General features: G+C 41.9%; 1 protein-coding gene across 6 annotated transcripts in view; it reads right to left on the reverse strand.

Annotated features, from left to right (window-relative positions):
- The window catches only part of LIMCH1 (LIM and calponin homology domains 1), a 91,038-nt gene that overhangs the window by 42,511 nt on the left and 32,487 nt on the right, over positions 1-16,040 (reverse strand). For all 6 annotated transcript variants that reach the window (XM_065877966.1, XM_065877963.1, XM_065877965.1 and 3 more), the window contains 4 exons: positions 15,876-16,002; positions 14,252-14,409; positions 13,634-14,042; positions 10,326-10,544 (listed from right to left, as the gene is read on the reverse strand). In XM_065877966.1, the coding sequence (XP_065734038.1) occupies positions 10,326-10,544; positions 13,634-14,042; positions 14,252-14,409; positions 15,876-16,002 (913 nt within the window). The remainder of the gene's footprint in view (positions 1-10,325; positions 10,545-13,633; positions 14,043-14,251; positions 14,410-15,875; positions 16,003-16,040) is intronic.

Here is a 16,040-nt window from a genome sequence, read left to right on the forward strand (position 1 = left end):
ACTACAGTGAGATATCACCTTATATCTTTTAGGGATTGTTATTATCAAAGTCAAAAGAGGGACTTCCCTGGTACAGTGGTTAAGAATCCGCCTGCCAATGCAGGGGACGTGCGTTCGAGCCCTGGTCGGGAAGATCCCACATGCCGCAGAGCAACTAAGCCCGTGCACCACAACTACTGAAGCCCACACACCTAGAGCCTGTGCTCCGCAACAAAGAGGAGGCACCGCAATGAGAAGCCTGCTCACTGCAACCGAGAGTAGCCCCCGCTCGCTGCAACTAAAGAAAGCCCGCGTGCAGCAACGAAGACCCAACGCAGCCAAAAAATAAATTAAAAAAAAAAAAAAGTCAAAAGATGGCAAGTGTTGTTGAGAATGTGGAGAAAAGGGAACCATTGTACACCGATGGTGGGAATATAAATTGGTACATTATGGAAAACAGTATGGAGTTTCATCAAAAATTTAAAATAGAACTATTATATGATCCAGCAATTCCACTTCTAGGTGTATATAGCCAAAGGAAATGAAATCAGTATCTCGAAGAGATATCTGTACTCCCATGTTCATTGCAGCATTATTCACAATAGCTAAGATATGGAAACAACCTAAATGTTGATGGATGACTAGATAAAATATGTATATATTATTCATACATTCTGATATGTAAATATTACCATTATATGCACAAATATCAATATTATACACACATATATAATGGAATATTATTGAGCCTTTAAAAAGAAGAAAATCCTGTCATTTGTGACAATATGCATGAACCTGGAGAACATTATGCTGAGTGAAATAAGTCAGACACAGAAAGACAAATATTGCATGATCTCAGTTATATCTGGAATCTACAAAATTAAAATTAAAAAATGCCAGACCCGTAGTAACAGAGAGTAGGATGGTAGCTACCAGAGGCCGGGGCATGGGGGAAAAGTGAAGGGGAAAAAAAAAGTAAAATGATAGTTGCCTGGGTCTGAGGGGAGGGGGCCATGGGGAACTATTGTTTAATGGGTACAGAGTTTCAGTTTAGCAAGATGAAAAGAGTTCTGGAGACGGATGGTGGCAATGGTTGCGCAATATGAATGTACTAAATACTACTAAACTGTACACTTAAAAATGGTTAAGATAGTAAATTTTATGTTTCACTTTACCACAATTAAAAATTGGAAAAAAATTTGTAAAAAAAAATTATTTGCAAATTTTCAAAGTTAAAAAAAAGACACAAGGAAACTTTAAGCCACTAGCCTTTCAAGCTGCTAAAGAATTTTATAATAGCATCTAGTGGCAAAGACATGCTTTTTCTTTTGGAGGACGGGGTAGTTTTGACATCTTCATAACTAGATGAGCACTTTCTAATGACGGATAACAGTGTATCAATTCTGGAAGAACATAATATTAAATTAACATGCACCTTTAAAACCTTAGGAAGGAAATAAGCATCATATTTATACTACTTAATGGATTTTGTAACTTTTAAATACATCAGGAAGCCTGAATTGAAGCCCTTTAAGAGACTTAATGAGTAGAAATGGTTAAATAAACCAAAGTCTCTTTTATTATAGTGAAGTTACATATATATGTTCTCTGTGTGTGTGTACACTGTTATATGAACAACTGACATGAGAGTAGTATTTTAAGACCCACCAGCCTAGTATTACAACAGAATAACCTGGGTTTAATAATTTAAAGTGTCCCCCCCACACACAGAAGTATTAATACATAGTGTTTTTTGTTTTATGATGTTAATATATAAATAGTCAGAGATACTGATTTTTAATATATAAAATACTGTCTGAAATACTGATTTTCATGTTTTCTCCCCAAATGGATTAGATTATGGAAAACTATCTGAGGTTGGGAAACAAATTTGCAGTTAAATATTGATGTACGATGCTCTTGAGAACACTGGTGTTTCCAGTGACTGGGAAATAAGTAACTACAAAAACAGCCAAAGCCTTCCCAGCCCAAACATGAACAAAGAAATGGACATATTTTATTAAATCTTAGATGCCATCAAGTTTAAGTTGTATTATTTTAGGTACTACTAAGAAAGAAAACAAACTACTAAACAAACTAAATAGGACACACTACTGATTATAAGACATATCCTGAAAAAAAAAAAAGACATGTCCTGATTTAGAGATGCTCAAGTGTGGCAAGTGTGCCCCTTGGAATCAATGAAATAAGATAATTCATGAAGTCCTTTAGACATAATTTAAAAAATTTTATTTATTTTATTTATTTATTTTTGGCTGCATTGGGTCTTCGTTGCTGTGCGCAAGCTTTCCCTAGTTGTGGCGAGCAGGGGCTACTCTTTGTTGCAGTGTGTGGGCTTCTCATTGCCGTGTCTTCTCTTGTTGCAGAGCACGGGCTCTAGGCGCACAGTCTTCAGTAGCCGTGGCACGTGGGCTCAGTAGTTGTGGCTCACGGGCTCTAGACTGCAGGCTCAGTAGTTGCGGCACACGGGCTTAGGCTCCGCGGCATGTGGGATCTTCCCGGACCAGGGCTCGAACCCGTGTCCCCTGCATTAGCAGGCGGATTCTTAACCGCTGCGCCACCAGGGAAGCCCTAGACATAATTTATAACGCAGAAGAGACAAAGTCCTCAAGCACTACTTCAATAAGGATGATTTTTCTAGCACACCTCATTTCAGTAATATTTTACTTATGCATGACTAATGCAGAACTTCGATTTTCAAGAATACTCATGTTTCTGGATGCATTTTTATGTGGCTTAACACTCAAATACTGAACTCCCAGATGACCCAATTTATCTTCCCTTAAAATTATGTTTTAAAGGTTATACACTGTTGTCACTGTAGCCATGGTCAATATTTACTAGATTTCCCACATGTCAGCACTCGATGTGGATTATCTTTCTTAGTCCTCAGAGCAAGCTTGTAAAGTATGCACCAATATGATTCCCTTTATACAGGTGAGGAAGCTGAGGCCCAGGAGGCTAAGTCACTTACCCAGAGTCACATTGCTAGTAGGCAGGGGAGGTAGGAACCCTGACCTGTGCTGGTAACCTCAATGCTCCAACATCTGGACTTGGAGTCACACCCACTGCCAACTTCTCCCCAGGTATTTAAAGGTTTTGACCCATAAGATGCAATCCAGAACCTGAGTGTCCCAAGTTTATTGCTGAAATGATTCAAACTGCCCTTTCCATGCCCTTTCCTTCTCATCCATTCTACCTCATCCTTTCCATTCTACCTCTCATCCGTTTATTATGCAAAAGATGAGAACTCTCCGGGATCTCTCGGGACAGGGGTCAAGTTAGCCAAGTCTCCACTTCCCAGGGCAGCTTGAGACCAGACCACCCCCAGCCACCACCCCGTCTTGAGGCTTTTGATCCAGTCCAGGTTCTGAGGGGGGCCGGGACCCAGCATGGTATCTGACATAGAGCCAACATGTAATCCATGATAGGGGAGCGAATGTTAGATGCATTATTTACGAAATTTATACTGTCAAGCTTACTTTAAACGCATACTAGTCATCAAAATCAAGCTATTACTAACAAAATATTCAGGATAAATTAAGAGAAAAAGCAAGTTACAACAAAATTTGAATAACATGATCCCCCCAAAATCTTTTATATACACTGAGAAAAAGAGAAGGATGCACATTTTAAAAAATCTTAACTTCTGAGTGGCTGGAGTAATAACTAGTTTAAATTTTTTTATGGTTTTCTATATTCTGCTATATATATATATATATATATATATATATATATAGACTATATATAATCAAGGGAAATCCCAAAGCCAGTTTAATTAACTTCTGTCTGATACTCCATTCTGAAGTCTTGTTACTTTTGTACTCACATCATTACTTCAAAGGTAATGAGTTCAAAATTGGCAGTTTTAACCAGTGCCGATGGACTCAGAGATTTGCCTGAAACGAACCTGTCTTGCTGGAAAATGTGCTTTATGGCCCACACTTTCCTTTGGTTATAGCTGAAAAGAGGAGAAGCCTTCCCTTCTCCAACTGGTAATACTGTCTCAAGAATGAAAATAAAAACAGATCCCTGGACATGAATGAATGAGAGCACAGAAAGGTTACAGGGGCCTAAGCCGGGAGTTGGCGTCCCCTTGACTAAGAACACCATCTAAACTGGCCCTGGTGCCAGACCGAGCCCTGAGGCCACAGGTGGGAGGTGGCAGTTTCCTGGCTTGAGAGGGACATGGTCTAGCCACAGATCTGCCTGGCTTTGGGCTGTTCTTTTAACAAGAACCTTACTGGTGAACCAGCCCAGAGAGCGTCTCTGTGGAATGAATTGGATATATGAAGCAGGAGAGGACAAATGGTCCTGAGACCCAGGGTCTGAGTGGTCCTGTTTCTAGGACAGAGGAGGTATGAAAGCTTGGACTGATCATTTAACCTCTACGGGTTGGAAGGTGTGATGTCCAAGGTCCTTACCTGAGCTGCTATTCGGTGACTCTGACTGATTGTCCGGCTCCAGTCCTGAAGAACTTATCTGGACGCAAGCCTGGAAAATCAGTCTATTTATGTCTTGGCACCAGGACCCAGGTACCACATATGTCATGCATATGTTTCCCTTTTTGCTTTTATATCACCAAATATCTATTTTCACTGGTTGAAAGAGGATCTACGTGGAGAATCAGCCTTTCCACTCCTTAAACTTTTTCTTCTTGCCTTAAACTTCTCCAGCCAACAATGTGCGGGTCTGACCCAGGTTTGATTTTTTTATTGTTCCTGATGTATACTATCTTGAAGTCTGTAAACGCTTTCAGACCTAAACATCTTTAATGACTTAATTAGAGTATTAAATCTAAGGCTCTTGCAACTACTTCTGGATGGAGTAAAACAGTTTCTAGAGAATGTCTGTTGACATTTGACATCTAAAAGGAATCTGCAGTTGGTCACAGTTGTAAGGAAAACAGCACCTACTCAAATGCCTTCATCCTGCTCTCACTGCAAAATGAAATGTTTCAAGAAAGATCTGATTGTCTGTTTTCCTGGATGAGAAAACATTAGTAAAGTACTGAATTTTCAAGAGGAAGGCCTAGAGCTTTGTCAAGGTGGAAAGATCTTGTTACTTAGTTTGAGAAACGCAGATGAAGTTGTTTAGATCCCTCAGAGCTGAGTCTGGCCGTTGGCCCATGAGGGAGAATTGCCACAGACCCGGTGGGAGGGTGCTGCCAGCGCAGAGGGCATGCAGGACATCGGTTGGGATGAGCTGGCAAGAAGGCGCTCACAGGAGGTCAGAGGGTGAGAGTCCTGGGGGTTTAGGTGGCAGAGGGAAGCCAGACTTGGGAAAGAGTGAATAATAGGAGAACCAAAAAGAGCTGCTGGAAGAAGCGTGTGAGCATCTGCAAGGGCAATCGTCTTCCGGAAAAAGCTGTTCATGTCTGTTTGCTTCCTAGAGAATTACAGCTGGAGCTACTGACGGGCTGAGTTGGAAGACAACATGGAATTTATCCCATTTGTTTGAAATTCACATCTGTTCAATATGGTGATTCTGATGACCTTACTTTAACCTAAAAAACTTTGCACCTATCACCCTTTCAGGCTTCTGAAAAATATACGGTAACTTTCTTTCTCCCATTTGTTGAATGACAATGTTAAAACTAACTTAAGGGCACCTCTGTGAGTCACTGTGACATCATGCTAAGTGCTCTATACATATGAATTCTCACGATAACCATCAGATGCCGATACTATTATTATCCTTATTTTAAATATAAACTGAGGCTCGGGGGGGGTTTGGTCTTTGATCTAGTGCATGGGGTACTTTAGGTATTTTAGGAAAGGGTCATTTTTGGCAACAACAAGGCAGGAAGAGATTCAAAGACAAGTATAGCTCGCAGTGGATCAAGAAAACACTAGACTATCTTGAAGGGAGACATTTCTCTGTAGGTCACTAAACAGGATAAATTAGTCCTTAGATTAAAAGACCTTCCAAATTCTTTTCCAATCCTGGATTCTACAAGTCTAGTATTTGTGCTGTGATATGATTTTCTTACAGAAGCCAATATTTTAAAATGCAAAAAAAAAAGTGAGTGTTAGATTTCCATTGGGAAATATCTCAGGGATAACTGGGAGGGGCCGTGGGAGCCCCGATCCCTCTGGGTGGAGTGTATGGCATCTAGTCACCCTCATCAACTCTTAGTCCTGTGATCCCCTCTTGAGGTCTTTGCTTCTGCTAGTCGCAACATGTGGAACAGCTTGCTTCCCCCCTCCATTCCAATGCAAATCCTACAAGTTGATTTTGAAACTCACATAAAACCTTCCCAACTAGACTAACTGCAGCCTACAATGATCTTACCCGTTCCTTGCCATTTTATGTCCCTCTAGGCTTCTAACCCTGTTTTCTAGCACTTAATTAAATATTATTTTATATACTTTGCTAGTTGCTTTATGAAAATTGCTCTCATAGCAAGTTTATGAGTTTCTTTTTCAATTTCAAAAATGGGCCACAGAGTAGGTCATTTACTCATGCTTATCAGGTAACGGACAACCATCGGCACAACGGCTATCATGATCTCATTACCTTAAAGGTGATTCAAATGAGGATGATCTGGAGTTTGTCAGTCTCAATAGATATAACCAGAGTATTAAAACTTAATAACAAGCCAAACTTAATTTAGGATCTATTTCTAAAGTAAGAGTCGATGGTCCCAAGAGTTTCTAATGAGAAAGATGAGGTAGAAGGAACCTGAAGACATGACGTCATACGCAAAAGTGGTTGTGCTGACCCAAGAGGCTGACCCTCCAACCTCACACCCCGTGGCCCATTGCAGTGTGGTGCCCACCCTTCTCCGCCACTCGGCCTCTCCGTCTGAATTAATGCTCCTGCCTACTGGTACTGTGCCCTTTGAATAGTTCCAGCTACCCTGAAGGAACTGTGACATTTTAGTGGTGGGTGAGGCTACTCCTTTGTAAAAAGTATATCTGTTGGGAATGCAGTTTTGGGAAGAAAGACACTATTTAAAAAGAAGAACACTATTCCTTTGACAGCCCCACAGAATGGGGCAAATGAATTAGAAACAGCAAATCAAGGCAAGCTGGTAAAAAGGCCTGGGAGGCTGTTGAGTGCAGCCTCCTGTTTTAAGCTGGTCACCATATTTTGCCATGACCAATGAATTCTACCGTTTCAATGGGAATATACTGGCTGAAACACAGTCAAGAAATGCTTTTCCTGGAACATGGAGAAGGAAGTAAAACGAGGAGTAGGTTTAAAAATGGCTCTTAGGGGATCTCCCTGGTGGCGCAGTGGTTAAGAATCCACTTGCCAATGCAGGGGACACGGGTTCGAGCCCTGGTCCGGGAAGATCCCACATGTCACGGAGCAACTCAGCCCGTGCGCCACAACTTCGCTCACCACAACTAGAGAAAGCCCACGCGCATCGAAGACCCAACACAGCCAAAAATTAATTAATTAATGAAAAGAAAACGGCTCTTAGGATAACATATTATAAATGGAAAACTTTTGGTGTCATAAGTTGTAAGCGAGTATGAAGAGCGTTTTAGCTAAAATTTCATGAAGTGCAGCTAACAACTTGGCTCGAAGTCTGATATATACAGGTAGTTATCTACCCAGAAAATAACGTAGTAGCCCCTGACATGGTTAATTCAGGAGCCTAAAGTACTAGACATGAGGTAAATAAATGCTATGACCTCTTCAGAACCACTAGGGTTTACTGAACTAGAAATCACTCCAAACTAGGCAGTTTTTTCCAGAGTAAGAGACTCCCAGGCTTTTCCATGAGATTAGACCTCAGGCTGCCTAGGATCACGATGGTTTCCAGAGAAAAGTCCACAAGGCCACCTTTTGATTAGGGCTTTCCTTGTTATACCGTATATACTTCTGAAATAACATGATTTCTTTCAGATCATCTAATTTTGCCTCTCTTGAAACTAGATACTTTTGGGGCAATGTAACCAATGTGACATCTTTCAATCCATCTTCTCTTTGCCATTAGAGAGTATAGCAGTACAACTACTGTTAAGGTGGAAAATGCCTGGCAGTAAGAGACAATAGGCTATTTTCTTTTTATGTTGCTCATTGTAAAAATAAGAAAATTAGTAATTATTGAGAATGAGTATTTTTTAAGGGAGGTTTAGTAAAACCCCCTTTTCTTCTGTTTACGATTCCATATAGGATTGATAAAGCTTTTTCCTCAGTGGGTTAGAAGCTTTGAACAAGACAGATTAAATAGTTGGTGTGGGAAGTTTAGACCTTATACCATCTGGTCTCTTTACTTATTCCTTTAACTTCTGCTGGTAAAAAATCTATTCCGCCAAGGGCAGGGTTCCTCCCAGATTCAAACAACAAAATGGTCAGAGGGCAGAGGTAAAGGTTGAGAATGGACACATGCCTGATAGCAGAGCCCTTAGGATTTGTTCTTGGAATTAATCTACTGGGCCTGACTAATCCCTGTGTACCTCTATTACGGGACCAGTGTGGCTCCTACACTGTTGCTTCTCCAAAGTAAAGGGACAAAGAACTGTGCTCAACAGTATGTGCAAAGGGCCTGTGGCCTGATGGACAGAGTAACCAGATTGAGTCATGGAAAGGTACTTATGAAGGGAACTTAGGAAACACTCATCATTAAGTGTGGCAAAAGAAAAATAAGAACAGAATTACTAACTGTCCCAGAAGAGCAATCCTACCACTGCAATGTCTGATTAATTGGGGGAACTTATTTAAATTTAAGAGCATAAGTTCATGTTGACTCTACTAGTAAAGTTCCCACACTCCTAGCAGAACTCAGTCTTCCATCTCATGATAACTCACAAGAACTCTTCAGAGGTGGTAACATTCATGCAAATGAAAAGTAGAATTAAATTCCAGGTTGAGGGATTCAGCCTGTGCCTTGATCACAAAACTTTTCTCCTAGAGACCAGCAAACATGTTACCATGGTGAGGAAGTTATTTTGGTCCATTCCACTTTGAATCTCTTTCTAGGGCTTGAGCACTGCGAGGAAGAATTAAATCCTCTCAACTCCTCTGCGAAAACATATTTTATTCTTCAAAAGACAAATCCTGGAGATAAGAAAAATAATATCTAGTCCTCTGGATGGGTTTAGCTAGCTGGGTCATTTAACTTAGCCCTGGAGCTGGAAGACGAGTTTCCCTCTGGACCAAACTTTTCTAGGTGCTGGGGGAAAAAATCGTGACAGTTTCCCCCATCCTTTATAATTCCAACCCAAACACTATAAATTAAAACCGCAGAAATCAGCCTCTGGTGAGAACAGATAAGGCTGAACAGAGTCCGATTCTACCCCAAAAGCCAGCCTGTATCTGTGGTACTGACAGTTGGGGTTTGATCAGCAAAACCAGCACAAACCCTGGTGAGAGATCTAAGAAAAAGTGTAATCTTCTTGATGACGTTTTATACTCCAAATAAGCAAATCTAATGTTATTTTGAGTTCTCTCTTCTGCTATTCTTGAATTACCCTACATTTTTCAGCTTGGCCATTCAATAGTACTTCTAATTACACTGGATTTCAGGGGCTAAACCAATAAAAAAATTAATTTGATTTTTAATGAGTTTTTTCAAACTAATAAGAAAGATGCCCTTTTATACATATTGTCAAGGATGGAAAGTCAGGTTCTGGTGGCACCAGTTATTTTCAAATTATTTTAACAAGTCTGATGGGGTCCTGAAAAGACAGAAATGAAGGTATTTCAGAGATTTATTTCTTTTTCTATAACACTAGACACCAATCACAGGGGGACAAGAAGAAGGTTTTTACTCATAACACATGACACCTTCTGTTATATTCCTCTGTTAGGGCTGAACTGTGTCCTCCCCCCTATTTATATGTGGAAGTCCTAAACTCAACTACCTCAGAATGCGACCTTATTTGGAAACAGGATTTTTGCCGATGTAATTAAATTAAGACGAGGTCATACTGGAGTGGAGTAGGTCCCTAATCCAGTATGACTTGTGTCCTTATAAAAAGGGGAGATTTGGACACAGACAACACACAGGGAGAGTGTCACGTGAACATCAAGGCAGAGATCAGGGTGGTGCATCTACAAGGCAGAGAATGCCAAAGACTGCCAGCAAACCACCAGAAGCCAGGACCAGATTCTCCCTCATAGACACCAGAAGGAACCAACCCTGCCAACACCTTGACTTTGGACTTCCAGCCAGCAGGACCATGAGACAATTAATATCTGTTGTGTAAGCCACTCAGTTCGTGTCACTTCGTTATGGCAGCCCTAGCAAACCAATACACCTTCCTAGAAAGAAATGATCGTTATCAAGACCTACTTATTTTTTTAAAAATAGATTATTTCACATTGAAATTATCCCGAAGAGGAAAAAGAAAAAGTTTGCTTCTTACCGTCAGCTCTTGGGGAAGAGAACTTGGCTTCTTTATGTTGATCTCAATGCTACTGCTGTCTTGTTTCAGCTCCATGGGGGACCCATGCACTCTGGCCACACCTTCAAACATCTGGGATTTGGTCAACGAGGGGGCAAGTGCCACGGGGGGACACTCTCTTTCCTTCTCCTCCTCGTCAACGTGAACCGTCTCTCCATTCATGGTGACTTTCCCATCTACCTGTAAAAACCGGAATGAACAAGAACATGCTATTCCCCAGCAAAAGACTATAACAAAATAACACGTTCAGAATCACCTTAAATCATTAGCATTTAATAATCACGGTCTAACAAAGAATAAGGTCTTTTATATGCTTCGGTCAGTTCTAGAAACTAGGGCTCCTCTAAATGCCATCTTTGAAGGCTTCTTTAAAAGGTGGTCTGCCTTCTCAGGCTGCTTCACGCTAGAATACGTTTCATGTTCACCTTACTGTGGGTCTGCTTTTATTTTGCAGTATAGAAAATCAAGGGCATATTTGGGTTCCAGTAATTTTTCATTTACTTTCTGACTGCTAATCCACAACTCTGAGACTTTTTTTTTTTTTCCGATCAGTGTATTAAATTAGGCGGAGCTCATCTTAGATCAGGAATATTTCACAGGTTATCCTGTCATGGTCAGGAGCAACGGGTACTTTTTGGAAGCTATCACGGAGGGCAGGGAACCTGGTGCTATGCTATGTGACAGTAAATCCCTATTTCTAGTTAACCGGACCATCTCAGTTTCTTCAAGAAAAAGAGGCCATGCCTATTGAGATATTTTTGTTTTGCACCCATGTCTAGGGAGGGTGGTGGGAGCGAGAAAGAAGGAGTGACAGTGGTTAGCCTGGCTTATGAAAAGGCATCTAGAAATCTCTGTCTTAAGGTCTGACAGTATGTAGCATGGTCCTGAAAAGAAGCTCTGCAGTGAGACGGCCTCAGAGTGAGTCCTGGCTCTACTACTTAACAGCCATGTAATCTTCAACCTCGGTTTCCTCACCTTTATGATAACAGTATTCCTTAATGATGCTGTTACGGTGATTTTACGGATTAATATATGCACAGAATTTAGAACAGTATCTGACACATTGTAAGTATGTAAATATTAGCTGTTCTTCTTACTAAACCTTCAAAATCTTTTAAATGGACTAACAGAAGGGCAGATGCTAGTTATAGTTTATTTACCCTAAGTCAGTGGCTTGTACGTCTATTGTCTGTGATCCATGAAGTTGAAATCACGACTGAACGCACACACGTAAAGATAACTGAAACGAAGTTTTGCAAAATAATATTTACCTTTTTTTATGTGTGATGCACTAGGCTGTTTTTTAAACATTGTATTCTATTCTACCTCCTTTTTTTTAAAAAAAAGAATGCTGATTCCAAACCACTAAATTGATTTCATAACCTAGCAACAGGTGGCAACTCTCAAGTTTGAAAACACTGCCTTAAACCATTTTACTTGCTCTTCCTTTACTCGTAAATCTGTTGTACTAAGAAACTGAGCCTGTATTCCCTGTCTCCCGCGCCCACCTCCCCCCCACAACACACACACACACACACATACACGCGCGCGCGCACACACACACACACACACACACACACCTTAGCTTCAGTTCTGGCATTATCTGGCAACAACTGTTCCATTTACATACTACCATACTAGTGGGTCCACCCACTCAATGGTGGGGCTGTGAACAGGGCTGACAGCCATCAAGACCTACGATGAGTTGAAGGCTCATTGGTGAGCCCCAGCTCTGAAAGGATCTCTATCCAGTTCCTCAATCCACCTCTCCTGAGGCCTCCACACTGTCTTGCCACAATGGCAAGGGACTGGGTTTTCTCAGGGCCAAAGTCTTGCCACGAAGTCATCTATCCTAATTCTTCTGTTTAAATGATCATACTGCGCTGTTTATATCAAGGATAGGAAGTGGACATCTGGATTAACTGATCAGCTGCCTTGGATACCATTAAATGTATTCCCTGTCCCTGTGCTGGGCCACCTCAACATCAAACCTTCCTTCATGAAATCGCAGACAGTACATCACCGTGGGCCCTAGGTGAAGGACAGCTGCTGAGGTACTTAGGTGGCCTGCCGAGCACATATGATCATGTGTATATCTGTGTGTGCACGAGTCTGCATGATGAGTAGCTCATCTTCTCAGGAAAAACTTAGTGTGTTTATTCAATAAACAGTTGCTGAGTGCCTAGGCACCTATGCCAGGCACTCAGGATGAAGCTATGAAGGACAAGGACACAGTCCCTGCCCTTCGAGGGATAAACATCTCAATTCAACCCAGATGAGACAGCCAGGACATTTTTCTTTTGTTTCATCAAAGCCTAAGGCACAGATTTTGAAGATACATTCAGAGTTATCTAAGCGAAAGTCAGAAAGTGTGGTTTGGTTCCCTCTGAAATTCAATAGGAAGATACATGGCATCCCACTGCTCAATTAGTTTAGTTTAGCAAACTTTCTTTACAGTCACATGTCCGTGTCTGCTACTGATGAATTCCACCTGTCTTCTATTATGAACCCATGTGGTGTGCAGGGACAATCAGAACTGATTTTTCTTTATAGTCAACATAGCTTGAGACAAAGGATGAGCACTTCCTCCTGATGTGAGGGAAAATACTAGAATTTGAGGAAGAAAAAAGACGTTTGACTGTCTTAGATTCTTCGGTTCTGGTACATCACTTTACACATTCATTGGCAACCCCTCCATCCCCCAAAACAACATACTTTCTTCCCACTTAAAAAATTTAAAAAAATCTGTCTCATCTGAGAACCAAGTACATCCCATGTATTCCTTGTATTCTTATTTTTTTGTATTGTAGCATCTTTTTAGATATGATGGTAGTTTCTTCCTAAAAGAGAGGTAGCTGTATATACTTCTATTTAAGCCAAAGGCAACCAAAATTTTGTTTTGAGGAATTTGCAATACCTCCAGATAGCTGGAGATACCTAGGGTGCTGCTAAATTAGGGTTTGTTATGACTACTATAGAGAGACCATGCCATCATATCCAACTATGAAACAGACATTGCTCATGGAGATGACTCAACCACCAATCTCACGGAAGCCCTTCAGTATTAAAAACAGGAATTGAGGGGAATCATCTACCCCTGAACTATTTGCAAACCAAATCTCAGAGACACATAAACTTCACAATCATACATGTTAACACATTTTGCTTTTGTCTGATAAAAACAATTGCATCTTCTTGAGACAAGATGCTTCCTTCCAGTGATTACCTGGGGTTCAGTTTTGGTTCTACCCTTAAGGAACTCATCCTACCTTGAAGGTCTTCAGGACCTCTTGAGAGTTTTTGGGCTGGGAGTAAGGCTTGGGTGTCAGCATAGGCACTGCTTTGGGAGTGACAGTTTTGCTTGGAGACCCACTGCCTGCTGACATGCTGGCATCCAGTACGCTGGTACGAGCGATGGTGGTTTCCACGGTGGCAGTGAATTTGGGTGGAGACAGTGACTGTTGCCGCAGGTATTTCATGGGGTTGGGGTCATTCAGGAAGGAGGATAAGTTTGGCTCTGTTGAATGGCTTCTTTCCAGAATTTTTGGCATCTCCAAGCGTTCAAGAACAGCTTCGCTGATGGTGAACCTCTCGATGTACTGTTGGAGGATCCTTTCCGCCTCCTCCTGGGACCGTGCATTCTTGTATGCCTCATGCAACTCCCTCTCTCTCCGCTCCCTAAAGGATGGGCATGGGAGGGGAAGCAAGAACAAAGGCAACAGTCACAGGAATTGCAAAGCAGACCTTGGTAGAGCTGAAGGAAAGTATACAAACAGGAAGTATAATATTGGTGTCAGAGCCGTGGTGATAACCAACAATTTTTAGGAAAAGCACATCTAGATAATACTGTACATTCAACAACAAGAACAACCACAGAAAGAACCCACTTTTCCTGGACAATTTCCCTGTAGGTTTTGATGCTTTTCCTTCGTTCACTTGTCCCATCCTCTCCAGCCAGTAACTTCTCCATTTTTTTCCTTTCTTCCTCTTTCTTGATTAAGTCCTGAGAAGCACTTCTTCTACGGCTCTTCCAACGAGCCAGGTCCTGCAGGGGTGGGGGGAGGGAGATAGAACATTTTTCTTCAGGCTTGCACATAATTCCATTTCTACTCTTCAGGGTTGAGTAAGCACTGACTATCCGCCAGGCTAAGACATTCCTGTACATCCAATGTAAGTCTGGTTGGAACAGGACTACCTCGAAGGCAGGAACCCTTCAGAAATACCTACATTATCCATAGCAGGGCAGCGCATTTATTTAAACACGGTAATGTAAAATTTGTGATCAAATTCCATGTCAGTTGCCAAATTTTAAAGTATTGCCTCAGAGGGTATTGTAAGAAACTTCATTTCTTGCTATTTACAACCTCTGCATTGTGAATGGACTCGCTGACAACAGAATGGTAGGAATGAACCACAGACCTACAATTCCCTCAGGGAAGGAAGAAAAGACAGAAAAAAAAAATTGGCTTTGGGGTCTTACAAAACCAACAATTCTGTATGTATTAAGTCATCTGATCCTTTCAAGAACCTCACCACAAATCCTATGGGCAGTTAGAGCATAATGTTGAGGACTTAGGATTCTGGAGTCAGACGGGTGGGAGCGCGGCTGTGAGAAACAATCCTAGCTCTATCTCTTCCACGCTTTGGAATCTCAGGCGCGTTCCTTAGCCTCTCTGCACCTCAGTTTCCTCATCTCTAAAACAGAAATGATAATAATACCTACTCTTACAAGCCTGTTGTGAGGGTTAAATGAGGTAGTGCACATAAGGTACACAGACATAATTATTACCACATTTTATCAGCTTTAGAAAAGTTAACTTTTTTGACTAAAGGTAGAGTCAAATCTGCAGTAGCCACCTCAGAGGGCTCTGTGAGGATGAAGTAATCCACTCTTCCTCCTCTCATCCCTATCTTTAGGCTTCTCCCCTGCCCTGGCTCTTTGCTCCTAGCACACAGATGATCCCAAGGCCCCCATCAGGCCCTGGAGCCTTCCTTACTGGTTACAATCCTGGCTCTCTTGCTCACTAGCTGTGTGACTTTGGACAAGTTACTTAGCTGTTCTGGGACTCATCTGTAGAACTGAGGACAATCATAGTTGCTAGCTCATTGAATTATTGAGAGGATTAAAGAATGATTACACGCAAGGTACTTAGAACAGTACCTGTTACTGGTACGCTTTCGATGTTGGCAATTATCATTGTCATCATCATTATTATCATCGATTCCAAATATATAGTCTCAAAAGACAGTCCCTCCTCAATTCTGCATCCCGTGCCAGTTGCCTCCCTTCTGCTCCCCTCTTTTTTGTGGCCAAACTTCAGCAAGGGTACTTTCCCTCATGCCCACATGGACTGTGTCACCGTTTGAAGCCCTCTAGGGGCGCCCTTCCTCTGCATGGCTTTCCAGCCCAAGTCTGATTTTCCAGCCCCGCTTGATTTTCTGCTCCAGAGGGCCTCTGGCCCAGCGGGCCGAGCAGTCTCCCCGCTGCCCACGGCCCTGCACGGCACTCACATCTTGCCATTTGTCATCCTCTTCCCGCAGCTGGTTGTTTATCAGCTGCAGCTGCTCCTGGCGGGCCCTGCTGTGCGGCTGCACCTTGGCCTCCTCCTCACACCGCATGTCGAACATACTCGTGCTCCTGCGTGTGGAGAGAGCAGACGACGGTGGACAGGGATC

Source organism: Phocoena phocoena, chromosome 5 (assembly GCF_963924675.1).
Source record: "Phocoena phocoena chromosome 5, mPhoPho1.1, whole genome shotgun sequence".
NCBI lineage: Eukaryota > Metazoa > Chordata > Mammalia > Artiodactyla > Phocoenidae > Phocoena > Phocoena phocoena.